Source organism: Molothrus ater, chromosome 1 (assembly GCF_012460135.2).
Source record: "Molothrus ater isolate BHLD 08-10-18 breed brown headed cowbird chromosome 1, BPBGC_Mater_1.1, whole genome shotgun sequence".
Classification (NCBI taxonomy): domain Eukaryota; kingdom Metazoa; phylum Chordata; class Aves; order Passeriformes; family Icteridae; genus Molothrus; species Molothrus ater.
Window position 1 is genome coordinate 4,035,642 of NC_050478.2, and position 12,527 is coordinate 4,048,168.

General features: G+C 38.6%; 1 protein-coding gene across 1 annotated transcript in view; it reads right to left on the reverse strand.

Annotated features, from left to right (window-relative positions):
• MINDY4 (MINDY lysine 48 deubiquitinase 4) overlaps nt 1–12,527 on the reverse strand; it is an 81,127-nt gene that overhangs the window by 45,466 nt on the left and 23,134 nt on the right. The window contains 6 exon segments of the mRNA XM_036378743.2: nt 307–421; nt 2,275–2,376; nt 6,006–6,094; nt 9,905–10,021; nt 11,004–11,113; nt 11,454–11,512. Of these exon segments, the coding sequence (XP_036234636.1) occupies nt 307–421; nt 2,275–2,376; nt 6,006–6,094; nt 9,905–10,021; nt 11,004–11,113; nt 11,454–11,512 (592 nt within the window).

Sequence of the window (12,527 nt, forward strand, 5' to 3'; positions counted from 1 at the left end):
GAAAAAAGGCAAAGAATTCTGTGTAAGACAAGAAGAAAATAGAGCCTTTTCATGCTCAGGGTCAATTGGAGGGGCCCATGTTCATTTTTACTGTGCGTCATTAAAAGCAGGCAGAGTTTTTAGGTTTAGAAGGTAAATATAAATTAAAAAAAAAGGATTTCAGAGAGCCCAACTGCCCACAGCCACTGGGACAACTCAGGGCCAGGCAGGCTATGGGATTTTATCTCTTCATGGGTTTTGGATCATAACTAATTTGATTTTAAAATGTTAGGAGCGCAACAGAAATCAGATTCATTGAGCTGAGACAGGGAAAGCAAGAAAGAGGATCTGGAGCATGGGAGTCACACAGAGCCTTACAGTTTCCAGGATTCCATCTGCCTTGTATTTCCCTGTGGGAGTGAACTGCTGTCTTCCTGATGGCCTGAAGGGGATATTCAGACAAAACTCATGTTAAAAGGAAGAAAATGGCATTCAAGAGAAATCAACATGTTCTATGAGCTGAATGATGTGCCAAGGATTTACATTATTATTTTTTTATGACTTCAAAAAAAAAAAAGATTTCTTGTAGATAAGTTTATATTGCCAACCAAGCTTCTATCAGTGAAACAAAAACTTTATCTGTGCTGTGCTCTCTCAGTCTGACATGAATTAGAAGTTTCTCCACACAGAAAGAGGATAAATAGAAGTTTAAGATGTTGATGACAGTTTTTATTGAAAAATATTTTTAGAGTCATGACATTCAAACAAGCAGAAAACGTACGTAAAATATCACAGAGGAAGAAGGTTTGAGATGTAAAATATGTGAAATATCATTTGAAATGTCTTTGAATTTGCTGCTTCTATTTCAGGTTTATGAAGGATTTCTGTGTCCCAAAGCCTCTCTGTTATTTTGCAGCTATTTTATGTCATATTCACATTTTCTGAAAAATCCCTTCACTCAGGATTTTTTCTCCTGGGAAGCCTCAGAGAAAATTTGAAAACAATTCTTATCTCATTTTGCTTCTCCTCTGTCTTGCTCATGTGGAATGTGTTTGGAGATTGTTTACCCACAGGTGATTGTTCCATTGGATTCTGCTGGGAGTTGTTTTCACTCTTTGGCCAATCAGGGCCAAGCTGTGTTGGGACTCTGGAAAGAGTCAGGAGTTTTCATTATTATCTTTTTAGCATCCTGTCTGTATCCTTCCTGTATTCTTTAGCATAGTTTAGCATAGCATTCTTTAATATAATATAGTATTATAAAACAAAAAATTAGCCTTCTGAGCACTTGGAGTCAGAATCATCATTCCTGCCTGCCACAGAGGTCCCTGCAAATAGAATAATTTTAGTTGATCTAATAAAGGAAATTAATTATGGCCACAAAACCCGACTCACTTAAAAATGTCCTTTAGGTTTCAGTGCAGCCAAAGCTAGGGATCTAAAAGTTGGATGGTTTCTGTACAAGCAGCCTCATTGCATTGCATAAACCAAGCAGGCAAATACAGCAAAATGAGCTTGATTCCAGCCATAATGGAATATCCTGCAATACAGAGGCAGAATGCTGCATCTGGAAAATAACTCTCAATAAGAAGATTTTGGGGAATCCCTACAATCAATTAAATCCAATCCATCAATTAAATAAAGATCCAGGATCTTTCACAGCAACCTCAGAGTGTTTTGTCTATTCTGTCCCAGCTACTGGGGCAGCAAAAATTACATTCTGCACTGCTCCTTAGGCTGCTTTAGGTGGCATAAACGCAGCTTACAAAGCATTTCTGTGGTGTTTTCAGGGTCCCCAGGACAAAGAAGGAATTGAGAATCTGACTCCATGTTCTTAGAAGGCTATTATATTATATTATATTATATTATATTATATTATATTATATTATATTATATTATGCTATACTAAAACTATACTAAAAAATAGAGAAAGGATACAGACAGAAGGTTACCAAGAATGATAATAAAAACTCATGAGTGCTTCCAGAGTCCTGGCACAGCTGGCTGTGATTGGTCATTAAGTCAAAACAATTCACATGAAACCAATCAAACATTCACCTGTTGGATAAACAATCTCCAACCACATTCCAAAGCAGCAAAACACAGGAGAAGCAAATCAGATCATTATTATTTTCATTTTTTTCTGAGGCTTCTCAGCTTCTCAGGAGAAGAAATCCTGGCGAAGGGATTTTTCAGAAAATAAGACAGTGACACATTTCTATTGTAAATTAGGTAGATTTGGGACAGATAGAGGTACAAGGGCAGTGTACAGTGACTAAAAGTGGTTTTTCTACTCACAGTGCCACCAGGGCTTTCTCGTGGCCCCCTGCACGCCACAGAATGTCAGCAAGAGCCAGGGAGAGGCACTTGGTCCTGTGAGCTTCTGAGGGCTGGAGACAACTGCAGTCCAGGAAATAAAGGAGAGAGAAAGCACCAAAATGTGAGGGAAAACATATGCAGGGCAGGTTTGACCTTAAAAGAACAAAAGCATCTTTAGAGAGAGTTTTGTGACGATTAATAACATGGCTCCGGCGAGCTGTGTCAGAAAATCATTATTTAGGTACTTCAGTTCTACAGCTGAGAAAGAAACAACCTGGATGGCCAAAAAATGCTGTGAGCTGGAGAGGCAGCTGGTATTGTCACTGGGGAGACATCCCAGGGGTAAAGGTAGAGCTGAACCCCACTTTTCTCTGGGAATGAGAGACCACGAGAGCACCCGTGGCGCACCCTGTGCTGAGACTGCTCAGCCCCTGCAGAGGGAGAGGACATTGATGCCACCACTGGGCTCTTTGGAACCATTCTCTGAGGAGAAACCTCATTTCAGGCATTTAAGAAGGTGCTTTGGACCTTGAAGATAATCAGACCCAGTGAAGGGAGCTGTAGGGAGAAAAACACTCTCTTTAGATTGCTGCAGAACAAACTGGGCACACTGGGTGGGTTTCTTCTCAAGTCAGAAGGAAAACAGGCATTGGAAGGACATTAATTCACCAAAGTCAAATGTTGACAGCTCTGTGCTGCTTTCTGGGGGATTTCTATGGGTTTATGTTGCTCCTAATGAAGGTTGTAAATAATTGTACACTTGCCATGTCTCTGTGTTCTGTGACACTGCTCCTGTCATACAGGTGAATTTAAGTGATGAAATTCACAGCCTTCACTTGCAGGAGATCATTACTTAAGGTGGTGTCTGATTTATAAGGAATGATTAAAATAAAACTGGTTTTGTCATTAAAAGCAATGAATGAAAATCAGGAGAAGAGTAAATAAGGTATGATCAACAACAGGAACTGGTTAAGCACAGATCTGTTATCACACCCTGACCTTCTAAAAGAAGGAGTTCCTCTCCCACAGAACAGATTTTTAACTGCTTGGACAAAAAAGCAGGTAGATGCTTCAGGGAACAAAAACATATTGGCAAATAATGGACAAGAGAAGCTACTTCATCTTTAAATCTGTAATAAAGCTTTCAATATTCTCCAACAGGATTATTCTGTTTTTGATTTTTAGTTTCTAAAGGCACTCATACTTAATTTCTTTCTGAAGTTTTTACTTCTTAACCCTTTTAAATAAATCTACACCATAATGTTTTTAACTACTATTAAACTTTCTCCTAAATATTATCTGCAATAAATGCTGCTGACATTTTTTTTTTTAAATAAGGTGTGCCCCAAAATCAGGACCTAAAACATTTTAGGACCAGGAGGCTGAAAGTCCCGAAGTGGAGAACTGGCAGATTTGAGAATAAACCCAATATCCATGAGACTGAAGAAGTGGCCAAAAATCCCATGCCCCTGGGAAGAACATAACTGGAGTTTTCTCTAGTGGCTCCAAGAATGGCATTCTTTGAAATTCAGATTTAATCAGTTTTTGAGTGTTACCAGCATGGGAGATGAGGACAAAACCTATTCCCACTGTTTGAGTAAAAGATCTAATAATTCAAAAGACTAAACAAGAAACACCAAATGTCAAAAAAATTAAACAGACTTTCAAGTTCAATGCCTGCCTTGAAAATAATGTTAATTTAGAGAATGTTTCTCTCTCTGAAGGATGTGAGATATGGAAAATAATTGGTGAGAGTTTTCAAGTGGAAAAAAAATAATTATAATCACAACTTTCCCTTGTTCTTATTGTTGTATTATCTTCTCTGCCTGTGTTCACCCAGAAATTCATGGGAATCACAAGTGATTTCTGTGTCTGAGAGAGGCAGCAGAGGAAGAAGGAGACATGATAATTATTTCTTGAATGTTGAAGAAGCCTGAAATCAAACACTTCTGTGAAGTGGTTGATAATTCGAAAATCCAGGTTAGAGTTAGGAATATTCATCCTCTCATTTGAAGCTCTGAGGTTTCCCTTTCCTTCTGCCTGCTGAAAGTTTCTGCCCATGGCAGACACAGCATAAGAAAAGTGTGTTTATCTCATGAATAAAAACCAAAAATCTTTTCAAACCACGTGGATAATAAGAGGAGGAAAACAGGAGAGGCAAATTCTGCCAAGTAAACAGGATTTGTTGGAGATGGCACGAGTTGGGACACACGGTTTAAAGAACTTGGCCTCCATCCACTTATTTGGGTGCCACATAATTTTATTTCATGTATGATCTCTGAACCATGCTGCAAGAGGGAAATTATCATCTCTGTTTTCACTAAGGATGACCTGAGGCACAAAGGGACCAGGGAGCAGATGATCAAAGGCTGTCCTCAGAGCTGAAAGAAATTCTTGCTTTTCACAACCAGAAATAATCCTTCTGTAGAGATTCCTGATCATAAAATCTAAGTATGCGCTGAGTTTCCTGCAAGAAGGTTTCTGAGGGGTTTTTTTTAATGTAGACAAGAACCTTGAAAAGTCTGCCCTCATTATAATCTGAATTAGAATCCTAAAGTTTTGCAGGATAACTTCTGTCACTTCCCATCTTGGATGCTGAAAACAAATAATGATGCTCTACAGGTACCTGTTTCTTTCAAAAATTGATGAAAAACAGCCCAAACAATGAATTTAAGGGTAAGGCAGACAGCACTAAGGAACATCAACACAGACCACAGCACTTTCCTACACAGTTCCAAGCAGAAAAATGGGAATTTAAGGCCAAAATTTAATACAAGAGGACCATTTTTATATTGTAAGGTAATGAAGGATCTCAGCATGAAAGCTTCTCTTGAGACTAAATCCAAGTCAGACTAATGGAGGTCACAAATAAAAGAAGGTGGTGGCAGCATAAACCAGGAAAATAACTTTCCCTCTTAAACATTTTGTTCCTTTAAGGCACAGGGAGGCTTTGTGGAATTTGTCTTTTGTAAAGGACTGAAATTCTTATTGAAAACAAGAGGCAAATACATGAAAACTGGTAACAAAGTAATTTTTGAGGCATTATTTTCCAGAATTTAATTCAGTAACTCATTTTCCTTTAGCAACGTGACAAGCACATCATTATTATTATAGCAGTCCAAGCAATTTCCTTGTCAGCAGCAACACCTAACAAAATTCCTTAAAAGCAAGTAGAAAATACACAGAATATAAATTCAAATTCCATTAAGGAGTTTAAACAGGAATAATCAAAAGCAGTTACAAGAAAAAAAAATCATTATAACTTTAATTTTTCAACCCTGTTGAGGTTCTTAGTGTCGAACACTGGATGAACTTCATGGTCTTTCAAACCTTGATTATTTTTTTGCTTGAAATCCAATTTCCATGAGGACCTCGAGGCTAAATAATTTTCATTGGCCTCAATTCAAGCTGTTTGGTTTTTGTAGAGGTTCTTGGGTTAATCACAAGCAATTACACAAATAAGACACCAACTTGTACATTCCTACAGTTCCACTGGAAGCAAACACAAGTAAATCAGATGCTGTTTTCTTTCTCTCTCTCTCTCTCTCTGAAACAAAAATAAGTTCAGTAAGTTCAAACACAAAAGGCTCCTGAGTGGCTGCAGCAGAGAAATAAAATTAACAAATTAACAATAATAAAATTATTATTTATAATTTTTTTTTTTTTTTTTTAGTTCTGTAGGCAAAATTCCTGAAGTTTCAGTGCCTTACCGGGTGTCTTTGTTCCTGTTGGTGTCTGCAAAGATCAGCTGCTGCAGGACACAGGCTTGGACAGCAGCCAGAACCCCACATGGGCCACCCTGGGGGCAGATGGGACACTCCATGAGCAAAAATACTGCTGGATGCTGGGGAAAAGCCCTGCGAGCTCCCACCCAGCCCAAAGCCATCCTTTCATCCCCCTCTCTCCAGCCATGCCTTTACAGTGCTCTCTGTGGCTCTGGGATTTTGTGCAAGCCAAGGAAAATCAGGGGTTCTAAGTGTTTTTGTGGTTCCTGCCTATATTTCCTGAAAAGACCAAGACATCTATAATGTCAAAAGAAATGGGGGGTTTTATTGAAATCTGGGATATATGAACTAAAAACCTCCTAATCCCTACTGAGCTGCAGTTTAATTTTCAGAGAGAAATCGAATCTGAGTGTTTTCCAAGGACTGAAAACAAGCCTTGCTCTTGCACCTCCCCTCAGCAACCTCCACCTGCATCACTCCACAAAGATTTCAGGTTTCAGTAAAGCTCTCTGCACCTCAGATCCTCCCTCTCTCTGGGGAAGAGAAAGAAAACCAAAAAAGTTTGATTCTTTAAAATTATCAGTTTCAGAGGAAATATATCACAATACCAAGAAATGCCAAGTTAACTTTAAATTTTATGGATTTATAGCTGGTTTTGGGCTATTTGCACGACACAAGGCTGACATCACAGACACCACAATGCCACCCATCAAACTCCTCAGAAACCCTACAGAAGAAAGGGGGAAGAAGGGAAAGGGCAGCCAGCCCTGCTGTTTTCACACAATGTGATTAAAGGATCAGTTTAATTCTCTGTTCTAAGTGCAGCACCAAGGGAAGGGGACCTGCAGGTAAATTTTAGCAGTATGGAAATTAGAACAGCTTAGATATTGACACCTTCTCATTTCTCATGATACATACTCTGCCTCTCTAGGTTTATTTAAATAACTGATGAGTGAATAATCTGAAATATATCAAGGAAAAAAGCAAGATTTGTGTCAGTCTATCATGGAGAACCTCCCACTCAAAAAAGAAATTACAGGATTCATTCTAAATACCTTCTTATAGCACCACAAAAGTTTAAGATAAGAAAGAAGTAAACAGTTGTTCAGCTGAATTTAATTTTGGAAGTGAGGAGGAAATATTTTAACAAGCTGAAACAGGCACAATCTAAACAAAACACCTTTCCTGCACTGGAACTCATGGTGGGGAATTTAATGGCCAGTGAGTGGCTGGAAGTGATGAGATCCTTTCTGCAGGCTGGAAACACCAAAGTAACATTTACTGTGGACCAGTGACCACCACAGCCATGGTTCCTTTTGGAGCATAAGTTAAGATTTAATATCTTCTTTTTCCACTAGGCTTTGTGAGATAAGCAACTTTCTTCTGAGACCACCAGCCTAATGAAATATTTAACTAGATGAGGTGAGTTAATTAAACATCTTAATGACATGTTTATTAGCCATTGTCCTTGCCTCAAAACCTCTCTTCCTCTCATTTCTGTATAATGGTTTATTGTGTTTGTGTTCCCCCCAGATGAAGGAAGGAATGATGAATCTGACTCCATGTTCTCAGAAGGCTATTTTATTATTTTATAATACTATATTATATTAAAGAATACTATACTAATTATATTAAATAATAGTATAAAATAAAATAAATTAAAATAAAATAATTATATAATAATAATATTATACTTTATACTAAAGAATACAGAAATGATACTTACAGAATGCTAAAAAGATAATAATGAAAACTCCTGACTCTTTCCAGAGTCCCGACACAGTTTGGCCCCAGTTGGCCATTGAGTCAAAACAACTCACAGCAGAATCCAATGAAACAATCACCTGTGGGTAAACAATCTCCAAACACATTCCACATGAGCAAGACAGAGGAGAAGCAAATGAGATAAGAATTGTTTTCAAATTTTCTCAGAGGCTTCCCAGGAGAAAAATCCTGGGCGAAGGGATTTTTCAGAAAATGTGAATGTGACAATGGCCTAATTCTCTCAGGCCAGATAAAGATTTTCTGCATCAGCACAGAGGCTTTAATGAGTGTTTTGCAAAGAGGAGCCTGCAAGTATTTACTGAATTCCTCAGATCCCTGCTCCTGAGGGGAGAGACCTTGTGTGGACACCCCAGGAGCAGATGCACAGCCCCAGGGCTGGCACAAAAGCATCACAAAGCTGGGGAGGATCCGTTCTTCCAAGAGATCTGGTGGATTTTTGTGGAGGAGGTTTTACAGTGGCCTCTGTGAGCCAGAGAGAAATTTGATGGGAGGATCCATGTTTACCCCTGAAAGAGTTTCCTGCCAAGGTCATTGACATGGAAAGCAGGAAAGAGAGAAGGATAAATAGGAGAAACCTGCAACAAGCCCTTGGTTTGTCTCTTCAGACCAATGAGTAAAGTGTTAGGAGTTGTTAAAGAATGTATAAGGAGCATGCATGCAATAATAAAAAACAGTTTGAAGCTTTCTGAAAATGGAGTGTTATTTTGTATTGTCTCCATCTCAACTATGACCATCTCATCTAGGACAGATTTTGGGGACAGATTTTGGGGGCAGCTCCACGACCCTGTGGCACGAGGGTGGTCCCTGGGCTGAGCCTGATGAGGAACACCGAGCAGAGGGGGGTGAAGCACTGTCTGGGAGCCAGGTGCTCAGGCAGGGCTGAAAGGGAGAGCTCAGAGGAGTCACTGAATCAGAGAGCACCAAAAATCTCTCTGAATTGGGGCAGTGGGTTTGGTTCACCAATCTGAGATTCCTTGGCCAATGCACCAATGAGTGTGGTGGGTTCAGGGCTGGCCAAGCACCAGTGCACTCACTAGAATGTGCTAGAATGTACTCATTTCCTGCTGTGAGGTGGGATTAGGAGAAAGGCAAAGCAGGCTCAAAACTTTAGAAGGGTAAAAAGAAAAATTTATGAACAGTAACTAAGAGTAATAAGAATCAAAACAAAACTTTAGGACACTTCTCCTCCACCTACAACTTCTTCTTTCTTACTGACAGTGTAAAGAGACAAAACTTAAAATTTTCAGTCAGTTTACCACCTCCAGAATATTCTTTCTTTAGTTCACTTAGGGAGAGGAGTCTTTCTTGTTAATGTTCTGTGATGCAAAAGTAGCACACGTGCTCTCCAGGCTGGGTCAAGTCATGGCTGGGTGGTTTTACCAGCTGTGGTCACCATGGGGACCTGCTGGACATTCCAGATGTGTCACCTGCTGGACATTCCAGATGTGTTGCCCTGCTGGACATTCCAGATCTGTCCACCTGCTGGATGTTGCCAGGGAATTGATTGATTGATCCCAACTCCTCCCTACTCGTTTTAGGGAGGAGTTGGGATCTTGTGGCTGCAGGAGAGGTGAGCCCACCAGCAGTGCCAGTGTCCCAGGGTGCCTGCAAGGTGTTTGTCCCTTTCATTTCAAGAATGAACCTCATCACCTGACCCCAGTATCTTCAGGAAGTAAAAATCCCCATGTGATTTTCCAGCCAGCTCTTGCTACATCTCATTTTGAGTCAGGTCAAGCTGCATCTTCAATTTGTTTGGCCCCACATATCATTTTTCTCTTATACTCCACCCTTGATTTATGCTCTTTTATTCTTTTACCACCACTAGCTTTCAGCTGCAGTGGCTCCTCCTCATCCTCCCTGTGAATAATTCCCCATCACACACACACACAAACATTTGCACATTTTCTGCAGCTTTTTCACTTTTTCCTCCATCCATTAAAGTCTCCCATTATGACTTGACAAGGTGACAACATCCACTGGTAACCAGAGTTTAAAGGAAAAGTCTTTAGAAAGCTAATTTTTTTCACTGCTGAAACACACAGCCTTTGTAAAGTCAGTGTAAAAAGCAAAGATCAGTGTTAGGAAGGAATTTACAGTACCTTTTTCTGCACAATGCCATATTTTAGCTGTGGGATATTGTTAAATGTAAAACTCTGGATTTTCCATTCTTCACTGAAGCAACAAAGACTGGAGCCAAACAGAAGATTTTTTAATTCCTATAAAAGAAAGAAAAAAAAATTCTGATTTTAAAAACAAATCTAAAACACAGTAATTTGCAGAAAAGAAAGGAGGAGTGTGGCAGGGTAATGACTAACTGTACAACCATCCTCTCCTGTTTTATCCCTACTGTAAATAGCAACACCCCAATGAAAAGGAGCAATATTTTCCTTTTCCTGCCATATTCCTTCCACTCATAATGCTGGGAGCTGCTCAGCACTGGAAAATATTTATGTCTAATGTCTGGGGCACAGTTTCCCATGAAAGCATCCCAGTACACTGCCTGAAATTTAACAGCTGGAAGAGCAACCAGTGGTGACATGAGGGAGAAGAGGACCCTCTACAAGATAAATGTTAATTAAATCGTTGATTTCTGTATTTCAGGTGGCACAAATCCAGACCTTGGCCCTGAACAACTGCAGACCATGGCCAGCAATAGCCACACTGAATAAATTGCATTCATGCTAAAGCAGAACTCAGGAATTTAAAAAAAAAATCACTCAGGGCTGGTAGAGTTACTCCAAGCTCAGTGGTCTAGAATGAAATTGGAAGATACCTTCGTTATTTGGTCTGGGATTTTTTCTCCTCAGTCTGAATGGGAAGGAAAAATATTTAATAATTTTATCTCTGCTCAACATAGGGGAGATAAGAAAAGCAGGAACAGTGAGAGGGGAATAATAAACCACTGTCAGTGAAAGGGCTGCAGAATAAGCACATGAACAACTGACATGGGGCATTAAAGAAATAATACAAGCTTAATTAATTAAAGCTACTACCTGTGCTTCAAGTGGGCTGATTGCATGAGGGTATTTTTCTGAGTTTAGGCATCCCTAAATTACTCTGTCACCTGGACAAGGAATATACTCAGAAATACAGCACATGTTCAAAAATACAACACAGAGCAACCCACTGTAGCTTGGGCTAAGGAAACTCAAATAACAACCTCACAAATCTGTTTATATTTACCATAATTACTCTTACTTTTGCAAGAGAAATATCAATGGCCTTTGATACTATTTGAAGCATATAGAATGTTGAAAGATCTGGGGTCTTATTGACTTCTCCAGTTGTCTCTTCATCCTCAACATCAACTGAAAGAAAAAAAAAATCAATTGTTGGATGGAAAGAATTGTTTTCCCCAGCACACTCACCGCTAGGGGCTCATCAACATGAAAATTAACATTTATTGTCTTTATAAAAAGGAAAATAGTTTTAGCCAGAAAGGGCAGATAAAAAAAACACGAGCCAGCCTTTGTCTGATTATTTCTTAATGATTTCTTTGTCTATTTAAAAGTTTATAGCAAATTAAATTGCTCTAAATCAACTAAGAGTTACAAAAGAAGCCACTCCTATGTATTTATTTGGCCACAGCTGCTCTGAACAATACAAAAGATGGCAAAATCCAGTCTGAAACTTGACCCAATAACTTACCCAATTCTAGGGCTTCTTTCATCTGGTCTTCTTTACAGCCAGTGGATGTTGGAGACCTCCTACACAAAAATTAATCAAGAAATTAATGACAAAATGTTCATTTTAAATGAGAAAAGGTGTTTGAGTAAACAATAAGAAATAGGGAGCATTCCCACACAAACAAGGATATAACTTTTACATGTGTGTGTGCATATATATATATATATATATATATATATAGGTATTTTATATATATACATATATTTATTTATTTATTTATTTATAAATATTTTTTTCTATAAAAAATAAATATATGGTCTAAGAAATAAGTGGTCTTAGAGAAAAGCCTTTTTCAGTGGAAGAAAGCTGCACTCCAGGAGTTTATCAGGAAAAGCAGCCAGCACAGAGCAATACCCGGTGTTTGATTTGGGATTTCAGTCCTGTTCCAGCATCAATCTCATTTCATCTGTGTGATATGACAGATCAGATCATAAAATGAAATTTAAATCCCTGACAGGGATCAGGGTAAGATTCAAATTAGTCTTTAAACTACTTGAAATATGCAAATAATAAAAGTGGGAATAGGCCTTAGGCTGGCTCCTTTACCAGGGTATATTTTTAATCCTTTAAGAGGGATCAGTTGTTCAACTCCTCTTGTGATTTAATTGTATATTACACAATTAACAGAGTAAATTTCTTATGAATAACTGATAAAAGGACTAAGCATTTAAACTTGGCTGTGAAGCCAAAGCTGAAATAAAACATTTGATTTTTGGAAACAAAATGGGTTTTATTCTTTCTGTTGAAATCACACCAAAACGAATTCAGAATCAAGGAAAACTTTTGAATAATCGTTTCTAAAAACGGCAAAAATTGACCCTTTTTTTTCTTTTTTTTTTCCCAAAAAAGCAATACTGTATCATTGGCTTTTGCTTTGGAAAAAAGGGAATTGCAGTGACAATCCTTTCAAAAATAGAATGGAATAGTTTCCTCAGCAACATTCTTTGTAGGCACGATACTACAGCAACAACTGCTGTCATGTCGCATACTTTCCATGAGCTTAATTTCCTTTACAGAGAATGAAATAATAAAACC